Source organism: Elephantulus edwardii, unplaced genomic scaffold, assembly GCF_000299155.1.
Source record: "Elephantulus edwardii isolate Elephantulus edwardi_28Jun2011 unplaced genomic scaffold, EleEdw1.0 scaffold00157, whole genome shotgun sequence".
NCBI lineage: Eukaryota > Metazoa > Chordata > Mammalia > Macroscelidea > Macroscelididae > Elephantulus > Elephantulus edwardii.
Genome location: NW_006399907.1, coordinates 7,390,085 through 7,414,849, shown reverse-complemented (window position 1 = coordinate 7,414,849; position 24,765 = coordinate 7,390,085). Strand labels below are relative to the sequence as shown.

At 36.2% G+C, this 24,765-nt stretch overlaps 1 protein-coding gene across 1 annotated transcript; it reads left to right on the top strand.

Moving 5' to 3' along the window:
* On the top strand, window positions 1-20,375 carry LOC102853781 (protein FAM60A-like). Its single transcript, XM_006895081.1, has 5 exons — window positions 1-143; window positions 1,588-1,687; window positions 3,130-3,256; window positions 15,639-15,789; window positions 20,216-20,375. The coding sequence occupies exons 1-5, from the start codon at window positions 16-18 to the stop codon at window positions 20,373-20,375; spliced, it is 666 nt and encodes a 221-aa protein (XP_006895143.1). The 5' UTR covers window positions 1-15.
* Window positions 20,376-24,765: the final 4,390 nt, after the last annotated feature.

The following is a 24,765-nucleotide window of genomic DNA, read 5'->3' as shown; positions in this document are numbered from 1 at the left end:
TGCCCAGAAGAAAAGATGTTTGGTTTTCACAAGCCAAAGATGTACCGAAGTATAGAGGGCTGCTGTATTTGCAGAGCTAAGTCCTCCAGTTCTCGATTCACTGACAGTAAACGCTATGAAAAAGACTTCCAGAGCTGTTTTGGGTAAGGTGATTTGATGTGACTAACGTGTGTGTGTGTGTGTGTGTGTGTGTGTGTGGTGTGTATGTGTGTGTGTGTGTGCCAGCCATCCTTACAACTGATAGAAAAACAGCAGAATCTAAAGATTTCCAGGCCAGGTGATTGGAGCGGTGTGTTACTTGATTTAAATGTTACTCTAATCCCCAGCCTATTGAAAGCCCATGCTCTTATGGAGACCTACAGAATTAATTGTGAAGTTCCTTGCATAGTTAAAAGAAACCTGTTTGTTAACTTCAGGATGTATAAAGCAATCTTTTTTAATTGCCCTTATTTTCTTTTACTACTCTTAATAGTTCTCCCTTTGTATAGTTTTTGTAAACATACTTTAACCTATTGAAATAAAATGGTAGCAACAAAGTTTTAACCCCTTCTTGCAACTTTGCATGGTATGTTTTCAGTTAATAATTTTATTCCTTATCTTTTGACAACAAACCTCTGCTTTAAACTCCTGCTCATTGTTACTAAGTCAGAACCAACTTGGCCAAAGCGCCAGAGTTTCAAGGTTGCATGTTTATAAATCACATGAGAGGAGATTGCCCATCTTTTTCCTTGGAGCTGTTGGTGGATTTGAACCACTAGAGGTGCAACCACTCCCTGGGGACTATACCACCAGAGTTCCCCAAATCCCTGCTTAGTAAAGTAGAGTACTTTAGTAAATACTTTATAGCAACAAGTACTTTGATAAAAATATTTAATGTTGATATATTAGAAATTAAGTTTCTGTGTTAGAAATTGTTTCTTCACATTGTTTTTCTTATTAAAACATTTGTTCTTTTATTCTGACACTGTCCTTGCTTTTCAAAATAATAATCTTAATGTCTTTTTTTAATGTAACACACATAATATACTGTCTGTGATTTTTTTTCTTGTATATTTATATTGCAAGAAAAATGGATAAGTGAGAATGCCTCTAATGTAATATTTGAAATTTGGTGACTGCTATTATAGAATTTTCTACCTTATGAAAATAGAATAACTTTAAAACATTTCAATACTTTTTGTATTGAAACTAGAATATCATGACTTAAAAAATTTTTGTTAGGTGATATCCGTATATATTAAGATTTAAAATTTGTGATAACCAGGATCTCTTCTCCAAATTAAAATACATAGAGTTGTTTCATTGAATCTGGAAGTTAATTCTTTTTCTTACATATTACAATGAAATGAGATAATCTAGGATTACTAACAATTTATCAATAAATTATAAATGTGTATAATATTTTAAAAAATTTATTGGTTTATATATAATAATTCATTAAAAGTGTATTTTATACATGTACTCTGTTTTATCCAGTCATTAATGTACATGATTTGTATAGTTTTACTGGAAAAAAAAAAGGAATGAATTTGTAAGAATTCCTTTAAATAAGAGAGAGTAATAAAGGCTTGATTGTTTTCTTATCAGGTTGCATGAAACTCGCTCAGGAGACATCTGCAATGCCTGTGTTCTGCTTGTGAAAAGATGGAAGAAGTTGCCAGCAGGATCAAAAAAAAATTGGAATCATGTTAGTTCGTTTTCTATTACTGTTGCTGTTAATTTTTCTATTAGTTGCTGTTGAGTCTGTTATACTTCTATTTTGTTTGAATGTAATATTTACCCTAAGTTAGGAAATAATACATTCCTAGGGTGGAAGAGCTTGAAAAGAATAAAGAAAAACACCTAGCAATTACTCAGATATAATCACTTTACATTTTGGCATGTTTGGAAGCAAATTATCTTGCATGTGGTGTTTCCTTAAGGCTGTTTAAAGCACATAGTTTTGGAGTCATACTTGGATTTGAATTCCTACCTTTACCCCACTTAACAAACTTTGATCTTTGGGCAGGTTGCATTTATAAAATGTAAAGCTGTCTAATAGAATTGTAATGAGGATTGAAGGAGATAATTTATATATGTTGAAAGCTTTATTTTCTATGTTTCAGTATAGTTGAGATCACAGAGACATAAAATTAAATGTTCTGTGTGCCCTATTTTTTTTCCATGTCTCTTAAATGTTTCATTAACTATAAAGCAATAATTATGACTTATTTAATTTTTCTAACATTTATCAGATTTACTCTAAATGGTTTTTTCTTCAAGTAACAAGGTGTTTATCTTACTTTTTTCCTCTATACTACCTTTACCACTGTCCTTTGGAGACACATTACTATCATAGATTTCTGTGAGTCTGTTAACAAAAAAGGGAATAGATCCAAATTGCTATTTTGAAAACTATGTCTAATTTTTTTACAGACAGAGGCAGAAATCTGTAAATATTTAATATGAATGAATACATAAAACAGTGGAGGCTGAGGAATCATACAGAGCAAGTTTCATAGCTGATAGTAAACTCTAGAAGACCATGTTATTTCCATTTAGGAGTTGACCTCAGGGATTAAGGGTGTTTGGTGAAAAGAGCACAATGCATGATCTGAAGACCTCAGTTTGTCTCGTGGCCTTGCCACTCACTCATCCATAGTTTCTAGTTAGTGATATAAAGCAAAATAAATTATTTCTGTTAACTTGTTTACCTTCAGCCTAAAACTAGAGTAACATAAATAATCCATTTACTGATTTGTAGTGAAGGTAATCAGATAGTTAAAATTTTTCCATAAATAGTAAAGCATCCTTTAGAAACGTCACTTGGTGTTAAGGTTGGCTTTCTTACCTTGGATCATTCTCACAGCCATACATCTATTTGCAGTTTTGTTGATTTTTCTCTGTTTTGTTATAGTGGTTTTTTGTTTTGTTTTCTAGTAAACTACTGCTGTTACGCACTTTAAAAACCTGATAACTAGTATTACTCTTTAATATCATGTATCAGTTATGAGTGCACATGAAGCCTTAAACACTCAACATAAAACTGTGGTTCTCAAATTGACTCCCTCAAATAGGCCTGGGTTCAAACTAAAGGGATACACAGATGTCATTTAAAAATGGTATTAAATATTCAGTATTTTCTTCCAGGTGGTAGATGCAAGGGCAGGGCCCAGTCTAAAGACTACATTGAAACCAAAGAAAGTGAAAACTCTATCTGGAAACAGGATAAAAAGCAACCAGATCAGTAAACTACAGAAGGAATTTAAACGTCATAGTAAGTCTGAAATTAAGAATAACTGTATAGTTTTGAGTTTTGGCTGGTGTTGGAGGTGGCCTATGGTATGAGTGGATCTTTTTTTTTCTTCACTTGGTTTATTTTTACCTTTTAAAGAACCTGAAAAGGCAGTGTTGACTTGTTAGAACAACAAATTAATACTCTTGAGTTAAAACGAATATACTTTTTATAACATCAAAATCAAGAAGTTCTCAAATTTAACTTAATCTGAAAACTCCTTGATTTTGATACCATAAAAAGTATGTTTTGGGAGATAATTTTTCAAGTGTACTTCACATAGAGATCTTTATTGACAACTTATTATCTTAGGAGATGCAGTTTTCTAACTTGTTTGATTGCTTTTAATGCATTAAGAAATTGACATATGTAGAAGAGTGGTTGTAGACAATCTGAGGCCAAAATCCAGATTATCTGGAAAATAATTATAGGAATCATAACTCATCTCTTAGAGTGAAAGCTGATCTCAGGATTTTTCAGATTTAAAGAACAGTATATATTGTGTGGCATAATGAAAGGAAAAAGGACTGTAAAATTGGTGTCAGGTTTAGACACATGGGGGTCACTGTAGTTGGGAACCACTAAATGGGATTTGGGTTTTATCTGATACCTTTGCTACAGGGTGGTGGGCTACATTTGAGTTTTAGAATTTATATCAAATTTGAAAGGGAAATAAAGTGTGTATAAATATATAGCTTTCTTATTAACCCTCGTGGTGTGTGAGGCAACACTGTTGAATCAAACTCATTGGTATTTGTTTTGTAGTTAGTGGAATAAATGAAGAAATAGGTAGTATAAATGAAGAAATAGTAAAGGAAGTTGAAGCTGCACTGATAGCACAGGAAAAAAATAAGGCTCCAGGAATTGACAGAATACCAGTTGAGAAGTTCCAGCAAACAGATGCAACTCCATGCATACTATGCCAAAAAGTTTGGAAGACAGCTACCTGGCCAACCACCTGAAAGAGATCCATATTTATTCTCATGTAAAAGAAAAGGAGATCCAACAAAATGCAAAAATCATTGAAATACAGATGATATAACTCTGCAGAAAATGAAGAGTTGAAGTGCTTATTAAAGAAGACCAGAATACTACAACTTTCAGTATAGATTGAACCTTCACCGTCAAGAAGACAAAAATTTTTACCACTGGACTAATAGGCAACATCTTGCTAGAGAAAAGATTCAAATTTGTCAATGATTTCCTTTTACTTAATTCACAGTCAACACTTATAGGTAGTAGTAGTAGTCAGGAAATCTAAAGACATGTTACATTGGAAGAATCTGCTATCAAGGACCTCTGCAAAGTGTTAAAAAGTAAGGAAGGATGTCAGTTTAAAGATTCAAGATGAGTCTGACCCAAGTCGTGCATCATATGCATGTTGAAGTTGAATGGTGAATAAGGAAAAACCTAAGAGAATTTGATGCCTTTGAATTATGGTGTTAGCAAAGAGTATTGAGTATCCTCTGAACTACCAGTCTGTCTTGGAGGAAGAGTAACTAGGGTCCTCCCTAGAATAAAGGCAAGCATGGTGAAACTTCATCTTAACATACTTTGAGCATGTTGCCAGGAGACACCGGTCCTTGGAAAAAGAACATCATGCTGGGAAAAGTTAGAGGGTCAACGAAAAAGAAAAAGAGCCTCAACAAGATTGACAAAGTGACTGTAACAGAATGGGCTTGAGCATGTTGGAGATTGTGAGGATGGTTCAAAACAGGTCAAGATTACAGTCTGTTGCTCATAGAAATTCTGAGTGGTAGTCGACTGAATGGCACCTGAAAACAACCCAATTATAATTAGGTTATAATCAGGCTAGACTTTGTAGAGTTCTGTTGGACTTTTCTTTGGGATTTTCTTTATAGTAATCATTTAGAAACAAAGACAGTTTTATTTTTTCCCAATCTATATACCATTAATTTATTTTCCTGTAATCTAATTGCATTAACTGGGATTTTTTGTCTACTATTAACTCTTAGTGGTGAAGGGGTGTACTTTAATCTTATTTCAAATCTAAGAATGAGAAATTTCATATTTAATTTTTAATCCTGGCAAAGCCAGTCAAATCTCCCTAGTAGTTTGAGTAGTCCATATACTTAGTAGTTTAAAACAAAATATCTGTGAATGGTTGAATAAGAAAATAATCTACTTTGTAAAACTCAGAATTAAAAAAAGTGACGTACTGGAACCCACACAGAGGTAACTTGGCAGACAGGATTAGCAATCTGCTTCTGGAAGATTATTGCTTTCTATTTTGTGTACATGGAGTTGCCGTGAGTCAGAATCAACTGAGTTAAAGAATTCTGTTTGCATTCTGGAGATTAGACTGGGGAGGGCAGAATGCTAATTTAGCTTTGGACTAAATCACCGTAATAGGTGGTAGAATTGAATTTGATAGTTTGATTCTACAAGACAAACAACTCTGGTGGTACAAACAGTTAAATGCTTGGTTGCTAAACTTTCCCAAAAGCCCCACAGAAGAAAGGCCTGTTGATAGGCTTCCAGAAAAACTGTAGCCAAGAAAACTCCATGGTTTTGTACTCGGTCACATAGGTTATGGAGTTGAAATCAACTTGACTGACACACACAGGGTAATTGGGAGATGGAATAAATGCCACTGGTTTTGGTTTTGTCTGACTTAAAAACCCAGTCCTCTTTCTACAATTCCACCCTGCTCTCGGATTCTCTCTAGTAAATGGGTATTTTTCAGCTCACACACTTAACTGTTATTATTTATTTAATATTTGACTTGAGTACTTTAAAACATTTATATAATAAATACTTAGGTAACATGCAGTGTATGTATGTTTTAATTATTCAATGTCTTTTTTACCGTTGTCAAGAGACTGACTTCCAGAACAGTATACTCTAAAATAAGATTTGCCCAGAAAGCAAAGGGCAGTGTTGTCAAAAATAACACAGCATTGTGGAATGACATCAAGGATATTAGCCATGAAGAGAGTAAAAGGTCATAACCATGAGAAGACAGAAAAAGACAAAATGAATGCCAGAAGAGACCCTGAAAATTGCTCTAGTGTTGAGAAACCAAACAAAGAGAAGAGATGCTGAAGTGAAAGAGCTGAACAGAAGATTTCAAAAGGCAGCTTGAGAAGACAAAGCAAACTATTATAACGGAATGTTCAGAGAGCTGGAATTGGAAAATAAAAAGAGAACTCAGTCAGCATTTCTGAAGTTGGGAGAACAGAAAAACAAATTTAAGCCTCAAGTTGCAGTACTGAGAGAGGTGATAGGCAAAATATTGAATGATCCAGGAAGCATCAAAAGATGGAGAGACTACACAGAATCACTGTACCGGGAAGAATTGGCCAACTCTGAAATATCTAAGGATGTGCCATATGATCAAGAGCCAATGAAGGAAGAGTTCAAGCTGTGTTGAAAGCATTATAAGGCCCCAGAAATGAATTGTATACTAGTTGTTATGTTTTAGCTAACCAGTCTATGCCAGGAGATGTGAGCAGCTGCATGAATGACCAACTGGGAGAAATCTGATTATGTCCCCATTTCCAAGAAACATGGCTCAACAGAATGTGGAAATTACCGAGTAATATTATTATCACATGCAAGCAAAATACTGCTGATCATTTTAAAACAGCTAGAACAATACATAGAAAACGGCCGGAAGTTCAGTGGGTTTAAAACTGGCAGTATCACCAGGAATATTATTGCTAATGTCAGGTGGATACAGGCCAAAAACAGAGAATATGAGAAGTATGCCTTTGTTTCATTGACTATTAAAGACATTTGATTCTGTGGACCATAACAAATTATGGTTAACATAGAGAAGAATGAGAAATCCAGAATAATTAATTATGTTCATGTAAAACCTATACATAGACCGAGAAGGCTGTTGTGTGAACAGAGGAAACACTGCATGCTTAAAATTTGAAAAGGTGTTTGTCAAGGTTATATTCTCTCTCCATATCTATTGTATATTTATGTATGCTGATAAATTATTTAAGAATCTGGGCTCTAGGAAGAAGAATGTGGCATTGGGATCTTCATTTTGCAGATGACACAACCTTACTTGCTGAAAGTGAGGAGGATTTGAAGTACTTGCTGCATAAGATCAGAGAATACAGCCTTTAATAATATGGATTGTATCTCAGTGTCAAGAAGACAACAATGTTTGCCCCTGGACCAAATAAGCAGCATTTTGATAGGTGGAGAAAAGATTGAAATGGTTAATGACTTCACCTTATTTGGTACACAGCTTGAATCCTTTGATACCAGTAGTCAGAAGATTAGGAGTCATAATGTACTGGGAAAGTCTGTAGTCAGGGACCCCTCCCAATTATTGAGGAGCAGTGATGTCAGTTTGAGGACTAAGGTGTGCCTGATTAAGACCATGGTCTTCAATCAGTTGCTAAGCATCTGAGTTAGCATTCATTCAATTGCTGAGAATCTGTGTTAGGATGACAGAAAAAAATTACACCTTTGAGCTGTGGAGAAGTACTGAATATCCTGTGGACTGCCAAAAAAAAAAACAAACCAACCACAAACAGTAAGGCTTGGAGAAGATACAGTCAGAATGTTCCTTGGGGGCAAAGATGGTAAAGCCTTCATCTCACATACTTTGGGCATGTTGATAGGAGAGACCATTCATTGAAAGTGAACGCATTCTTGGCAAGGTGGAGGGACGGCGAAAGAGAGGAAGACCCTCAGCCAGATGAATGGATACAGTGACTACAGCAGTGGTTTGTCAGCAGTGGTGAGGATGGCACAGATTAGGTCAGAGTTCAGATGATCTCTCTGGATTGTATTTAACCCAGTGGCACCTGTCAACATAACAGTCGTAGGCAAGGTTAGGTGTGGAATCCAATATTAATCTTTCTTCCATTTTCACTAAACTCTTAAAAAAAAGGAACATTTGGGAAATGTTGTTAAATGGTTTTGAGTGGACTCCAACTCATAGTGACCTTCTCTCTGTACAACAGCTTTGAACTCTGCTCTGTCCTGAGCCAATTTAGTCATCTCTGACACACCTACCCTCATTACCCCAGTCACTGAGTCAATCCATCTCATCTAGAGTCATCTTTTTATTTCCTATTTGTTGTTGGTAGGGGGAGTGATGATTTATATGTGTAATAACAGGGAAGTCTGGTGGCCTAGTGGCCAGAAATTGCTCTGCAATCTTGAATACACATGGTTTGAATTCACTAGCTGCTCCATAGGAGAAAGATGGGCAGTCTCCCATGTGATTAAATACCTCTGAAAACCCAGTAGAGAGTGAGCTACGGGTTGGTTCCAACTCAATGATTCACAGCAACAACATGTATAATAATAGCTTTTCTTTTTTAATAAGCAAAAAAGGATATATACCTAACTTTGCCTTAGCTAATGTGTGTGTGATGAAGATCTAGAATTGGAGACTGAAAAGTCTCTTATTTGGATCAGACTAAAACAAGGTTTCCCTGCACCCCCCTCCAAGTGCATTGTGAATTACTGCCACCTGCATGCAACATAAGTTTTAAGACATTTGAGTGTTCACTTATCCACTATCCACAAAATGGATTTCCTATCTTACTGAGTCTTTGTTTTATACCTCGTCCATGCATTTGGCCTGTATTCTTCTTCCTGAAACATTCTTTTCTTTGTAGTATAGTTGAAAGATTGAACCCAGAGCTTGAATATCTGAATTTGAATTAGAATTCCTGTCGTTTAAGAGATGTATGATCCTGATGTTTAGCCACAATTTCTTAACCAGAGATGAATATAATCAAGTAAAAGGGTGTTTTGTGTAAAGCAAAACTCTTGTGGATTTTTACTGTACTTTTTTTTTATCATCCTTCCCAAAATCTGAAATGATTTCTTTTTGGTATAGTTTAAAATTGAAAATCCCTGGAAAAGAATATTTGGATTGACTCAGTTCCCTCAATGTGGAGAGTGTTGTGTTTGCATGACTTTGCACATCTTCCCTTCCTATTTTATGTGCCTTTCTAAATCCTACCTCATTTGAAAGACTTAATGCTTTTACATCTTTGGAGGATTCCCATGCCTATGTTCTAGAAGAGATTTCTTCTTCCTTGCTGTCTTTGTACGTGCTTAGTTGTTGTACATATCCTAACATACTAAGTTTTAAACCCAAAAAAATTTCTGGATTTGCTGGAGTAAAAAATGGTCAGATAGCTACACTTTTAAATAGTGCACAGATAATAAGCACCTAGCATAATGAGCTTTCCTACTCAGTGTAGAGTTGAGTGCTGTTGTTAGATATTTGGAGAATTATCTCTAAGGGAGTTATTTCTTTAGAGCTTGTTATGCTTCAGTAATTTTCAAAGTAATCAAGTTCATGTATTAAGATGTTGTGTACCATTGAATCGGAACCGACCCATAGCTGACCCTCCAGCTGGTTTTCAGAGGCAGTTAATCACACGCAGGAGACTGCCCATCCTTCTCTCATGGAGCAGCTGGTGGAGTCGAACCGCATGCCTTCAGGATTGCAGTGCAGCTTCTTGCCATTAGGCCACAAGAGCTCTAATTGCAAGCATAAAAACATTAATGATATTTTATTAATTTGAGGTACTTAATTTTTTCTAATTTTTATTATTTGTGTTTACAAATTATATTAGTTTTCATTTGGTCACTCATGTGTCTATATGTTTTGGTTAATTAAAAGTACATTCTGTAACTGATATACTTTTTTATAACATTAATTATAATAGATTTAATGAAATTAATTACTGTGCCTGATCAGTCTATTGCATATTGCCTTTCCGTTCACCCAGCATTATTAACAATAATATTTGTTCCCCTTTCCCACACTGATAACCATTCAAAATTCTGTGTGTAAACCTTTACTTTTTATAATAGTATTCTTATACTGCAATGGTTTATTTGTGACTAATTTTGCTTAACATAATAGTTTAGAATCTATGTTTTACAGTGTTTTCGTGCTGCACTCTTTTTTCGTGGTGGTGTTGGCTTTTTTATTCCATCTGCTTTCTTTCCTCAGTTCATTTTGTTAACTTTTCTTATAATTTTCTTCATTAGTCTTTTTTTCTTTAGTGTTTTTTTCAACCTTTATAATTTACCTGAGAATGTTTAATTATTTTCTTGGAGGTTACCCTATTAGTTTCTGGTTTATTCCCTAGTGTAAAGCTTTATTTCCTTTCCATTTAGAAGCTCTGTGGCTACATTTTTTTATTCCATCATTTTGTTGCTTTGTAGTTGTCATCTTAATGTATTAATAACTTTTTTCCTGTTTTTCCAGTCTTATTTATTATACTTTGTGTATTTCTGTGTCTGGGTCTGTTTCTAAATGATTTTGTCACATACTGATATTGGGTGGTTGCCGTTCATTGTCAGTTGTTAGTCCAAAGAAGTCCTTTAAGATTTCTTAAAAGGTTGGTGTCATTTTCACAAATAGCCTTAGTTTCTGCTTAACTGAAACCATCTTAATTTCACTGTCATATTTGATAGTTTTGCTGAGTATAACATTTTTGATTGGCAACTTTTTCTTTCCGTATTTTATATGTGTCATTCTGTAGCGTTTCTGCATAGTTTCTGCTAATAAACCAGAGAGAGCTTAGTCTTTCTTGTTCTTTGTAGGTAACTCAATTTTCCTGAGCTGCTTTTGATATTTTTTCTTTTTCTATTTAATTTTGGAAAATTTGGTGATGATATGTATTATTGGTCCAGTGTTTGGGTACAGGCACAGTACTGAGGCAGAGATGGTTGGCATTAAGAGATGCCAGTATGAGGTGCCTAAGCTTTGTACACTCCACAAAAGACATAACACTTCAAATGTGCCTGGTGTTTGTCAAGAAAGGTGTCCCACAGGGTGCTTAGTGAGAGAAAAGGACTCCAGTCAGAGGTGGTAACCACACTGATTCAGTGGCTGGTTGCAGGCTGGGCACATCAGTCTGCCAGCTCCCAAATGAAGTCTCTGAGTGTAGAGCTGTGCACATTCCTGGTGCCATATAAAAAATACTTGACTCTAGGTAGAGCTAGGATGGGCCAGGAAAACCCTGCCAGTCACTTGGTGCTGGTGGTGGTTGAGGTGGAAATCCCAAGCCTGATCCTCAAAAGGGTATGAAGGGGAAAAGGGAAGGTACTTCTTTTATTCAGAGAGCTGCTTGTCTGGAGTTCCTGACCTGGTCAGACCACTATTCAAAATGACTGCTACACAGTTTGCAGTTTCTTGTTCTGTAAGTCTCTCTCTCCTCTTAGTCTTATTTGATGTTTTGATTCAGGTTTTTTTCCCCAGTCATTATTTGAAGTACTCCTTATCTTTTCTGTTTCAACTCAGTTCCAGAATTATCTCTGTATCTGCTGTCTTTGTTTTTTTATATTGTGATTAAAAAGCGTATGGGTTCTTGTCTGCCTACTCTCCCATCTTACTTGGAAGTCCTGATATATAAATTCATACTATTTTATGTATATTAAAAAATATATGAGATGTATTTGAAAAAGTTTCTGTAGTCTCATAGGCAGCATGCAACACTTTGAGTTTATTTCTTCTAGATAATAAATACATCTTTGGCCCTTTTTGTTGTGGCAGTGGTGTACCTTCAAGTTGGAATTCAAACTGCACATCTTTGGATTTGCAGCCTAGTTCTTTGCCACTGCACCACCGGCGCTCCCTGTCCTTTGTACAGGAGGACTGTTTTATCTGTCTTTGAGAAGGGAATCTTTGGCTGAAGGGTGAAGATGTGTGGTAGGCTCCATCCTTACTTGTGGTAGTCTTGCCATGATTATGGAGTAGCAAGAGTATATCACAATGACTATTTCCCTCCCTTTTTTAAGTTGTTCACTTTCAAGATTTTGTTTGTCTTCAGTTTTTAGAAGTTTAGTTATGGTATAGAGAGCTCTGTTGACCTAATGGTAAGAAGCTGTGCTGCAGTCCCGAAGGGACGGGTTTCCAGGCCACCAGGTGCTCTGCGGGAGAAGATGGTCAGTCTCCTCCCGTGCGATTAACTGCCTCTGAAAACCTGCTGGAAGGTCAGCTATGGGTCAGTTCCGACTCTGTGGTACACAACAACAATTATGGTATATCTTGGTCTGAATTTCTTTGGTTTTATCCTCTTTGAAGTTTGCTTGGCTTCTTGAATAAGGAGATTTACATATCTTCTGTAAGTTAGCATGTTTTCAGTCATTATTCCTTTGACTACTTTTTCTTAACCCTGCATTCTTTGTTTCCTTCAAGGACTTTAGTGATGTGAATAATTGTTAGGTTTTTTTCCTTAAAATCCTTCAAGTGTCTAGAGTCTGTATTCCTTTATTTCTACCCCTGTTCCGATTGAGATGATTTACAGATTCTCCTGCCCTCTAGTCTGCTAATAAGCCTGACCATGGGGATTTTTTATTTATTGTATTTTTCAGTTTTGAAATTTTCATTTCTTCTCTGTATCTTAAATTTTTTTCTGAGACTTTTCATTACCTTGCTGAGGCTTTTTTGTTATAAATGGAGATATTTTATCATGAGTACTTTAAAATCTTTGTCAGATAATTCTCAGTTATGTTGGTGTTAGCATTTGTTAGTTTTTTTTCATTCAGTTGTTACTGTTGTGTCTTGTCCAGTCACTCTGACTTGAGCAACCCTATGTACAACAGCTCTGAACCCTGTTCTACCTTGAGCCAATTTCATTGTCTCTGACATAACTACTTTCATTACCCCAGGATGCAATCCATCTCATCCAGGGTCGTCTTCTCTTGTGCTCTCCCTCCATCCTTCCAAGCATGGTGTCACTTTTCAAAGACTGATAGTATTATGTAATTTTCAAAAACGAAACAACTTCGGCTCTGGATCTCATATGCTTTTTCTTTAAATCAAACTCTTTACCTCTTTGATTTGGCACCATTTCATAGCTGACCCTCCAATGGACTTTCAGAAGCTCTTAATCACATGGGAAGAATTTGCCCATTTTTCTTTCTCAAAGCAATTAGTGGATGAAAACCACTCCTGCCCTTGGATTGGCAGTACAACTCCCTACTTAGTAGGTCACCAGAGTTCTACTTTTTTTAAAAAAAAAAAAAAGCTGTTATTTTAAATCTCAAACAGATAAAGAGGGCATTTTAACTTGTTACTGTTAGATTGGGTTAAAGATAACTTCCAGCCTCCATTGACATCCCAAGTGAGGGAGATTCCTATCCACTACTTACTGATGGTGGGAATTCCAACTCCCCATATTCTCTATGGACTCTCCATAGCCCTCCACCGAACCACCTTTCTTATCACTTGGTCAAAGATGTTGGAGCACCTTAAAGATTTTCATGGGCAAAAACTAGACTTTTGACTCAGCTGTTGCTGGACCAAGTAGAGGGTAAGACCACTGCTTTGGTTTTGTGTGTGTGTGTGTGTGTGTGTGTGTGGTGTTTTTTTGTATGTCTTTCCTCCTAAGAAAACGAGATTTTTGGTCCTTTTTTTCCCCCCCTGAAAATTGCTGTTTGAAACTTCATAGAACAAATTAAATTTTCATTGAGTCATTCATACACATTTTTGTTCAGTAACATTAATTTCAATATCCAGAATAAAATGGCACTTTTCTGACTTCCTGTAGTTCTAATTTCTGTTAATCCTTTTATACTTCTCTGTGTCTTTCTTTAGTGATATTGGACTAATCGTATATTTATTTTATTTTGCCCTCTCCTTCACCCATCTTCTTTCTTATTGTTGGGTGCCATCAAGTCAAGAACAGCTCTTAGAGATCCTGTGAACAACAGACATGAATTCTTTTCTGTCCTGTGCCATCCTTATCATATCTGGTACACTTGAGCCCATTGCAGCATTCACTGTCTCACTACCTCCCTTGGGTGTCTTCTCTTTAATTGACCCTCCACCTCTCCAAGTATAATATCCCTTTCTAAGGAAAGGCTTCTCTAAGCAACATGTCACAAATGCTTTGAGCCCCAGCCTCAGCACAATTCAAAGACAGCAGTAGTTCTTCTATCCTTATTCATTGTCCATCTCTCAGATGCATAGCAAGTGATTGAAAAAACCATGGCCTGAATCACATGCACCTTAGTTTTCAAACTGATATCATTGCTCCTAAATAATATGGAGAGATCCCTGACTGCTGGTACCAAGAGTGTTAATTGTCAGGTAACATGAAATCATTGACAGCTCCAATCTATTTTATTAATTTTTACATCACATATCCTTCCTTCCTATGTTGGTAACAATCCAGGAATGATTCTGTGTGAAAACCTTTCCTTAGCTTTTCATATGATAGTTTATACAGTAACAGTCTTTTTGTGATTGAATTATTTGACTTGGAATAATGTCCTCTAGATTCATCCATGTTATACAGTGTTTTTCTTTAATTATTTATTGTTTTTCATATGGCATAGTTCACCATTGTGTGACTGTGCCACAGATTTGTTTTATCTATTTGTCCATTGGTGGACATGTGGTCTATTTTAATCTCTTTGCTATTGCAGTGAACATGGGCATTCACATATCTGTTCATGTTACAGCTCTTGTTTCTTTAGGTTATATACTTCATAAAGTATTCCATGACCAAATGATACTTTGTTTCCTACTTAATAAGGAAGTGTCACACTACTTTCCGTATTGTTGCTGTTCTTAGGTTGTTATTGAGTCATAGCTAACCCTCCAGTTGGTTTTCAGAGTATGTATTTTGCACGGAAGATTAACCATGTTTCTCTTTCAGAGCAGCTGATAGATTTGCACTTTTTGCCTTTAGATTGGCAGTGAAACTCTTTACATTTCCATTAGCAGTGTATCAGTCTCTTCAAACCCTCACCAGTTGGTATCTTATTGAACTTTGCTGTTGTTGCTGGGGTTATATGCTTCTTGTTGTTTTGAGTCTTGCCTCTAATAGCCAGTGACCTTGAACATTGCTTCATGTGTTTATTGACCAGTTAAATACCTTCTTTTTTTGTGTGAGTCAGACCACAGTTTTTGGTGTTTGGAGTAGAGCTACTATTTAATAAAGGTTTTTAGCTCCCTTCTGGTCCTTGGACCAGAGAAAATAGACTTAGTTGAAGCTTTTATTTTGTTTGTTTGTTGTTTCTAGGTTGCCAATTTCTCTAACTCTTAGCCTAGGATTTATGAAGCAAAAAGAATCCACCAGCACACCACCAGCTGATCTTCTTGGGGTTCTGAGGTGTCTAGCCTATTTTTCATCTTTCTACCTTCATAGTCTTTTTAGAATTGCTTTTTATATAATGTCCAAGGATGTTATGTATGTATAGAAGTGAGAACGGGGAATATATATGTCTGCTCTTCTTGAAAGCCTAAGAATCTCTATTGTGTTTTAGAAATATATTGATTTCTAAATACCAGTGTGAATAGAAATTATTTTTTGCTTACTTACAGTGTGTTTGTTGAGGGTTAATGCATTTATATATAGTGAGATGGAATTTTTTCCCCTCTTTATTGCAGATTCTGATGCTCACAGTACCACCTCAAGTGCCTCTCCAGCTCAGTCTCCTTGTTACAGTAACCAGTCAGATGATGGCTCTGATACAGAGATGGCTTCTGGCTCCAACAGAACACCAGTCTTTTCCTTTTTAGATCTTACATACTGGAAAAGGTAAAAAGCAACATAAAATTGCTCTCAACCACCAAACCATTCTAATTACAGGCAACTGTTACCCTGCTTCCATAGCAATTAAATGACATTTTGCAAATAGCTGGTAATACATGTGGTTGGAGGTAGATTAAACATGAATTGAGTTAGAGTTGGGATTTTTTTCTATATTCTTTTTTTTGTGTGTGTGTGTACCGTCAAATCAGATCTGACTCGTACAGGAGGAGATTGTCCCTCCTCCCCTGGCAGAGCATCTGCTGGATTTGATCCATGCGCCTCTGGGATTGCAGTGCAGCTTCTTGCCACTAGGCCACCAGAGTTTCTATATTCTTTTTATTAGAATTGATTTAAAATAAAAATCACATCAGGGGACCTGAGTTTCCTAATTAAACTAATGGAGTAAAATCCTCCTACTAAAAATCCTACAAGTTCTAAAATTACATTTAAAATTTTTTCTTAAAATGGCATTGGCAACTTAATAAGCACTACTAAGTGGCAAAAAAGTGACCATGTCGCCTCTGAGTCCTCAGAAAATAGACTAGAAAAGAGGGTATATTCAGAGATAACATTTTTAAGGATTTTTCTAGTTTTACTTAAAGACAAATTTTTTTGTATTTTTTTTTTAAAGTTTATCCATATCTTATGATAATGAGATTATGGGACATGACAGACAGAAAAAAGGTCATTAAGCAGTGAGAGAATGAAAACTTTTTTTTTCTGGCCTTAAGGAGCAGAACTCTGTTCTCTCACAGATTGGTATTTGTGTCATGGAGTGTGAACCGACTCATAGCTGACCATCCAGCTGTTTCCAGAGGCAGTTAAACCTACAGGAGGAAATGATCCATCCTCCTCCTGCAGAGCAGCTGGTAGATTTGACGCTCAAATGAAACTTTGGATTATCAGCATACTTTACCACTGGACCCCCAGAGCTCTCTAAACATTGCAGTTTCCCCAAAACTGGGAAATGCATAACAGCTTTCTCTTATCTATTATTTTAGCATTTTATGTAACCATATTACCACAAATGTGATTGAAAACAGCCGACTTCTGTCCTTTAACTGTTCTGAAAGCTGTTGGTAGTTATGAGCCATCTAATTGAGTACAAATCATAGTAACCCTGTGGAACACAGATCTGAACCTTGCCTTATCCTTACATCTCCAACAGCCTTGGACCCCTTGTTAAAGCCACTGTGTCAGTTGTCTTGTTGAAGGTCTTCCTCTCCTTTGATGACCTCTTCCAGTCTTTTCCCAAGGACTGGCCTCCCCTAACAACATGCCCAAAGTGTGTATGATGTAAGTCAAGAAAAGCATTACTGATTAAAAACAGCAGTTTCCAGAAAAGTTGAAACATTTCAGAACTTCTCTTTATAGTTAATAACAACTTCTAATTAAAGCCTTAACTAGCAGTGTAATGTGGAGAATTTGTTAAATAAACTGATATAGTTTAAAATTTTAAACATCACTTAAAATATTAAGCAGACTATCAATAGGGATATAGAGATGATTGGAACAACATAATTACAGGCTTGATCTCACAACCACACAGCACTGACCATTCACTTAATGGCAGCTCACCATTTCTCTCATTCTTTTTTACCCCAAGCTTTCCATGGTTAACATTTTTATTTTTTCGGTTGTGATTTGAAAAAAGCAAATTGGTTTGTCTTTCAACTATCCATATTTTGTTTTAGAACTAGTTACAATACAGTATCACACTTTTCCCGCTTCCTTATAATTCTCATTTCTATTAACCATTCTACCTATCCCTGATTGTCTTCCGGGCTTTAGCCTTGGACAAAACTTTTGAAAACAACACATGCATGTTGACAGTAAATTAGTTCCTAATTAATAATTTATAAGAATTGTTCCTTGATTGTTCCTTGATCCCCTGTTTGTTCAAAATTCCTGCAATGTGTCAATATTACCCTTTTCCACCCTGGATTCCTCCTTTTTAATTGTCTCTTCTTGCCTTCTCATCTTTGATTTTGGGCTGCTAGTGGGTTCAAAGGCTAGGAATTTAATCATTGGGCCACCTGGGCTAATTAACAAAAATATTACAAGAAATAAAGAACCTGGAGAAAAAAGATGATGCACATAAGCAACCTTAGGAAAGAAAAAGGAATCTTAGCAACAGATAAAGCAGAAATTGGAAAGATACAGGTTAATTTAAACAATTATGTGTCGTCATTATATTTGAACATAATGCATAATATGTATTAGTAGGAAAAAACAGAACCAAAATTCTCATAAACAAATAGGAAGTCAGAAGAGTTGCATAATAAAGCAATTGCTTCTATTGTCAAAAATCTTTCCCCAGAGAAATTCAGGTCAGGATCAACAGGCTTACTAAACGCAAAAATGATTGCAAAAAGAAGTCCTAGACATTTTATCACATCGAACCTTTATAAAAATGGAACCTATTGTGTGGATACTTAAGTTATTAAAATAATGGTAACTTGGCAATTTAATTTTAGAATGTATGTGGAAAAGCAGAGAACACAAAAATTATTTCTAAAAGAGAACTGAATTTCCTTGTCCCAACAGAAATCAAGATACATTTTAAAACTTGTAGTAGTTAATATGTGTTTAGGCTAGAAATAGAAAGATTAATCAATTCAATGAAATCAAGGCTCTAGAAGCAAGCTCACTCAATATGTGGATAATTGATATATGATACATGGTGGTATAAATTATTAGGGAGGATGGATTATTAAGTAAATGTTACTGGGATTTTTATAAGCAGCGTCTGTAGAAAATTTCTGTTGATATCCTACCTAGACAGTATATACAATAGATAAGTCAGTTGCAGGTCCATTAAAAAAGAAAATTGGTAGAGATTATCATTTTTGGGTAGGAAAATTTTTTATGACATGAAAGACCAGGGTTGACTATTTTAAAATTAGAAGTTTTAAATTGGAATATATATGTTATGAAGGAAGAAAAAGATAAGTCAACAGGTAATGGGTATTACATAAAGGAGATAGCCATTAAATGAAAGTATGTTTTACTGGATTGATACCAAAAAAACACTCAACGTATTTTGGGGATACTACCATCCCTGCTTCCCCAGACTATGGCCCCGTCTCCCTTTGAATCTAGAAAAAATATTTATTCCCATGACTCTTACAGCCAAATTAATAAACAGGCCTATTAAGTGACTTAGGATGACAGAAGAACTAATGCCTTTGAGTTGTGGTGCTAGAGAAGAGTAGTGAACATACCATGGACTGCCAAGAGAACAAATAGGTCTATCCCGAAGATGGTGAAACCAGTTTTCTCCTTGGAGGCAAAGATTTTAAAGCTCTTGTTTCTTATTTGGGTATGTTGCCGGGAGGAACCCGTCCTTTAAGAAGGACATCATGCTTGAGAGGGTAGAGAATCAGTGCAGAAGAGGAAACTCTGGATGAAATGGATTGACACTGTGGCAGTGGGGTCAGCTGTGTCAGAGACAGTTAAGGTTGGCTCAGGATAGTGCAAGGTTCAGAGCCATTGTTCATAATTGCCATGAATCGAAGTCAACTCATTGTCACATACTACCACTCACTCCTCAGGATAATCAACCATATACAATCAGAAGAGCTGCATTTGGCCTAGAATAAAGCTCGTAAGACAGAAAGGGTAGGATAGAAGAATTAATGAGAATCAGAGAAAATGTTGATTACAGTATAGGTATTGTAATTAGTTATAAAACAAAATATGTTTGATTGAAAACGAGTTTGCTTTGTAAACTTTCAAATTGATTAAAAAAATACCAATAAAAATCTTAGATGCCATTTTTTGATGACTGGATCGGCATAAATTGATGTCCACCAGTACAAATGTTGGAGAGGCTGTATAACAACAGTTGCTTATTTGCAACCATATCAGATCTTCAGGTAAAAGTGAAAATGTTCCCATTATGTATACACACATACAATGTATATGTAAGAAACAAATTATATATTCATGGAGATACACAGTGAGCATGAAAATGTGTGTGTTATTTAGAGATGGGAACATCACATGATCGTTGAAGGGGAAAAATGAGGGATAAACCTGAAACAAGAGACTAAGGACTAGAATGTTGGGGTGAGATTTAGGGAGCGTCCAAAGGAGAACTTTATAAGAAATGCTCATGTTTTTATTTAGAAATTAAAACAAAAAATAAGGCATAACCTTTGAAAAATGTTTCTCAGCATATCTCCTTCCTCTTTAATATTTGATAAAATTCCAGTGTGGTCTTCAAGGGACCTGGGTTATTTCCATTGCCTGACTTATTGGGGTCACATTTGTGTGAAATGTGATGAGATTGTGGAAGTAGAACCTTTTTACTCATGCTGTCTAGTCCTAATAAATAGATCATCTCCTCTTTAAAAAAAAATCCATTCCTGTTATTCTGCCTTATTCATTTTTCTGTTCCTTTTTTTTTGTTGTTTGTTTTTTTCTCCAGACAGAAAATATGTTGTGGTATTATCTACAAAGGCCGTTTTGGAGAAGTCCTCATCGACACACATCTATTCAAGCCTTGCTGCAGCAACAAGAAAGCCACTGCTGAGAAGCCAGAGGAGCCAGGCCCTGAGCCTCTCCCCATCTCTACTCAGGAGTGGTGACTGAGCCTTATGTAGAAGGGGAACACAGCAGGATTTACATTTTGAAAAGTTGCAACAAAGTAACTCCTATTTTTAAAACTCAGATACTTGCTGTTCTGCCAAAAGACAATATGTAGAATGGTTTTGAATGGGTTCTTTTTCTCCCCAGTTCAACAAACTTTGAAGCCAGTGTCTAGTTCTCTTAGAAAAGGAAAAAAAAGTGTACATAATATTTAAGATGCTGAGTATTTCATAGGAAAGCTGAATGCTGCTGTAAAGTGCTCTTTAAGTCTTCTTTTTTTTTTTCCTTATATTCCCTTCTAATGAATGAAAAGGGGAATTTCAGGGGACAGAGATGGGATTTTGTTGTATGATAAACCGTAAGTAGTTCTAGTCTTTTCTATATTGAGAAGCAGTGGTTGGGGCATTTTTAAAGTTGGCTGGCTACCCTTGTTTTCCCTCATGATAAATTTGTCATAACCCAGTAATGGACATGCCCCTAGAGGTATTTGTTAATAAATTTGAAATATTAAGGTCTTGCCAACGTTTTAATGATTCAAACCAGTACTACTGAAACATTAAGCAGGACACACTAAGATTTCAGGTACAAATACCTTGATGGAGAGAGTAAGGGCTTAAATAGAGGGAAAATTTGTGTATGTTGCATCCAGTTTCTCCTCCCTCCATATTAATATTTGATTAGATGTTTAATTTATATGAAACTTCTAAAGCAGAATCAAAGTTTCTCTTGGGGAAATGACAGGTTTTTAGGATACACAATCCTAACTTGGTACCAAAGCATTACCACTTTTGATAAGAGAACACACTCTGTTCAAAACTGTCTGGAAAATATGCAAGTCTTCAAGGTGGCGTGGAAAAAGGTTAATGCTTCTTGGGCCATGTTTCTCAGAGGGCTTGCCGAGTGTGTAAATAATTGACTGTGTTATATTACTATTTGGTGACTTCATTGAAAATCTGTACAATTCAGTTTTAGCTCTGGATTACTTCAGTTGACCTTTGTGAAGGTTTTATCTGTGTAGAGTGGGTGTTTGATTTAAAACTATTCGTTTTGGGGTTTTTTTTTTCATTCTATTTAAAGTAAGATTCTTTACTAAAAGAAAAAAGGTGTATATCAATGCTGAGTGGGTTGATATATAAATTCCCCCCCAGCCCCCCCCCCCTTTGGCTTCTTTAAGCTAAGCTTTCTGAACATTAAGATTTTGAGTGATAAATGAATCTTGAATGTGGATTTCTTCAATTCTAAAATCTTGGTTAAAAGCCTCTCACTTGAACCCAAACCAAAGTACTTTCATTGCCTCTTTTTGAAAAGTTTAAGATAAAACTATCACCGGCTATGATTTTTCATAATGAAGGGGGAGCATTTTGCCTACCTTATAGTAAGTAACAATACTCAGTGCTTATTTTTCAAACTGGATTTTTAAAAATGGATAGTATAAATAACAATAAGGAGTGAGCCACTTTTTATTGGCATCTTATAGTTTTATAGTTTGTAATCTAAACTGAAGATTCTATATTTCTTCATTTGGGGAAGTCTCCATGCTACATGCCACCCACCATATATAGAAATATTATGCACAGACTACACAGTGAGTTGGGTCACCTCTCCCACAGCATTCGAGGTGTATTACAAGAGTCCCAGCCTTATCATCTTCATTCTGAGTTTTGTTTGAAACGGATTCTTTCCTCTTATTTTTTGTACATTTTGGCTGCAGTGTTGGTGGTAGAATATACTATAATATGGATCATCTCTACTTCTGTATTTATTTATTTATTACTAGACCTCAACCACAGTCTTCTTGTATCCCTTCCACCTCTCTTTGCCTGTAGGATTACTGTATGTAGTCATGCACTTTGTATTAATATATTAGAAATCTACGAATCTGTTTTGTACTTTTTATACTGTTGGATACTATAATCAAAACTTTTACTAGGGTATTGAATAAATTTAGTCTTATTAGAAAATAAAAGAGGCTTTTTTGTGACTTTGTTTGAAAGATCTTTGATGAGAATAACTAATGTGTTTGGTCTTTACTTCCATGGAATTAGCCTGTGTTGTGGTGACCCTGTGTTTGCACAGTGGAACAAAATAGTACCTGGATCTTTGTGATCCATAGACTTTTAATTGGATAATGTTTGGAAGTAGATCACCAGGTCATTGTTTCCAATTCTTCTTAGCCTGGAAGCTCTGCTTAAACTTAGCAACATCAAAGCCTCCACTGGTTTCCATGAAAGTATACTGGCTGACAATTAGACCCAGATCTCCTTCATAGCATTGCCAATGACCTCATTATTCAGTGTAAGCCCTTAGTATTATAATAAGCCATGAGGGGAAATAATCCTCTTTACTAAGAAATAAAGATTTTAGAAAAAAGACATTTTAACTACCATGTACAACGATTAACCTAGTGGATAAGTTGACTTTAAGGCATTTGTATTTTAATGTTTGTGGCGTGCTTTCATCATGTATGGGCATAGGAGTATTGCTGAGAACTATAGAAGTTTACTCTAGGAAAAAGAGTTTTATGTAGGGGTCACCTGGTTTCTTAGTACCAGCCTCTACCCATAATTGGACATTTGAGTGATTTGTCCTTTGTGAGCCTCCTTTCTTTTCTGACTCTGTAAAATCAATCTATTTATTTCACAGGATTATGAAGAAAACGTTACACAATCCATATCACAATGTTTTGAAAACAAATTGTTAGGATGCATAGATAGTGTGGGCCAAATTTTAATAACAAGTTCTAGGAGGCTTTGGTGGCTTAGTGGTAAGGAATTGTGCTGCCGTACACAGTTCACACCCTCCAGCTGCTCTCCAGAGAAAGATGGGCAATCTCCTGTGTGATTTATTGCCTCTTGAAAACCCACTGGAGGGTCAGCTGTGAGTGGGTTCTTACTCGGTAGTCTTAAACTTCTTTGGGATAGTCTAATTGTATTCTTAACTACTGTGAATTATCAAGTTAAGACAGTAGAAAGGTAGCAGCACCTATATTATCTTTTGCTGCATAACAGATTACACCAGCACAAATTTATTGGTTCATTTGTGGTTTCTATGGAGGCGGGACACAGCCTTCTTTTATCATAACAATAACTACTTTTTGGTGACTGGAGGCTGCTAGCTTAGTTTCCTGCCCTGTGGGGTTTTCAGACATTGTCGTCTACTTTTTTTTCACAACAGGTAAAAGTCTGAAGCCAGTCTGCAAGGGTGATGGAGTCTCGGAACACATGTAGGTGAAAAGAGCTTACACAGAAATCAAAACCAAGAGGTGGGGAGTTGGGAATCAGGGAGGACCACTTCAGTGGTTACCCTTGAGTGAGAGAAAGAGAGAGAGAGAGAGTGTGTGTGTGTGTGTGTGTGTGTGTGTGTTTACTGGAATCCCTTCTAAAAGCTTTATATAGCAAATGTAAACAATTCCTACCTTCATTTGAAATACCTACTATTTTAGACACTTTAGAACACTATTATGGCCATTTAGCAAAATAAACCCTCATCAGTTTTGCAGGTAAGTGGATGTGCGAAAGATTTAAATACCTTAGGGAGAGGATCTGCTTTTTAAAAAATTTCAAAACTTCCTTTCTAGACAAGATGCTGTCCCGACAGTAGTAGTTGTTATGTGCTGTTGAGTTGCTTATGACTCATTGCAGTCTTATAACAGCTCTGAACACTACTCAATCCTGAGTCAAAGTCATTATCTCTGATATACCTACCCCGTTACACCAGTCGCTGACTGAGTCTATCCATCTCATTCAGGACCTTCCTTTCTTGAGCTGTCCCTCGCTGTCCTTCCACCCTTCCAAGCATAATGGCCCTATCCAAGGACTTGCCACTCCTTGCAGCATGCCCAGAGTATGTCAGATGGAGCTTCAAAATCCTTGCCTCTAAGGAGCAATCTGGTGTCCACCTCTCCATAATGAACCTATTCTTTTAGTAGTTGTTGATTGCCTATGAGTCGAGCATGACTCAGCAACCCTGTGAGCAAAAAGTCTGAAGCTTTTCCGTAACTATTGACATTTATCAAAGTTTATAGGGTTTCTGAAGGCATGTTTAGGAAGTGGATGCCACGGTATATTCAGTACTCTTCCCTAGGACCACAACTCAAAGGCATCGATTCTTCTGTCATCATTAGTCATTGTCCAGCTCTCTGATGCAAGTAATTGTGAAGACTATAGCCTGGATCAGACACACCTTTTCTCTAGACTGATGTCATTATTCTTCAGTAGTCTGGAGAAGTCCTTGACAGCAGATTTTCCCAGTGCAATTCATCTTTTGATTTCGTGGCTACTGGTACCAAGGGTGTTGATTATGGAGACAAGCAAGCTGAAGCTGTTAACAATCTCTATCTCTTCTCCATCTGTTGTGATGCTGCCAGTTGGCCCAGTGGTGAGAATCTTT

Excerpts from the sequence above, each read along its gene's own strand:
- LOC102853781 (XM_006895081.1), top strand. The coding sequence starts at position 16 with ATGTTTGGTTTTCACAAGCCAAAGATGTACCGAAGTATAGAGGGCTGC. Across the intron at positions 144-1,587 it reads GACTTCCAGAGCTGTTTTGG|GTTGCATGAAACTCGCTCAG; the intron begins GTAAGGTGATTT and ends TTTTCTTATCAG. Across the intron at positions 15,790-20,215 it reads GATCTTACATACTGGAAAAG|ACAGAAAATATGTTGTGGTA; the intron begins GTAAAAAGCAAC and ends TTTTTTCTCCAG.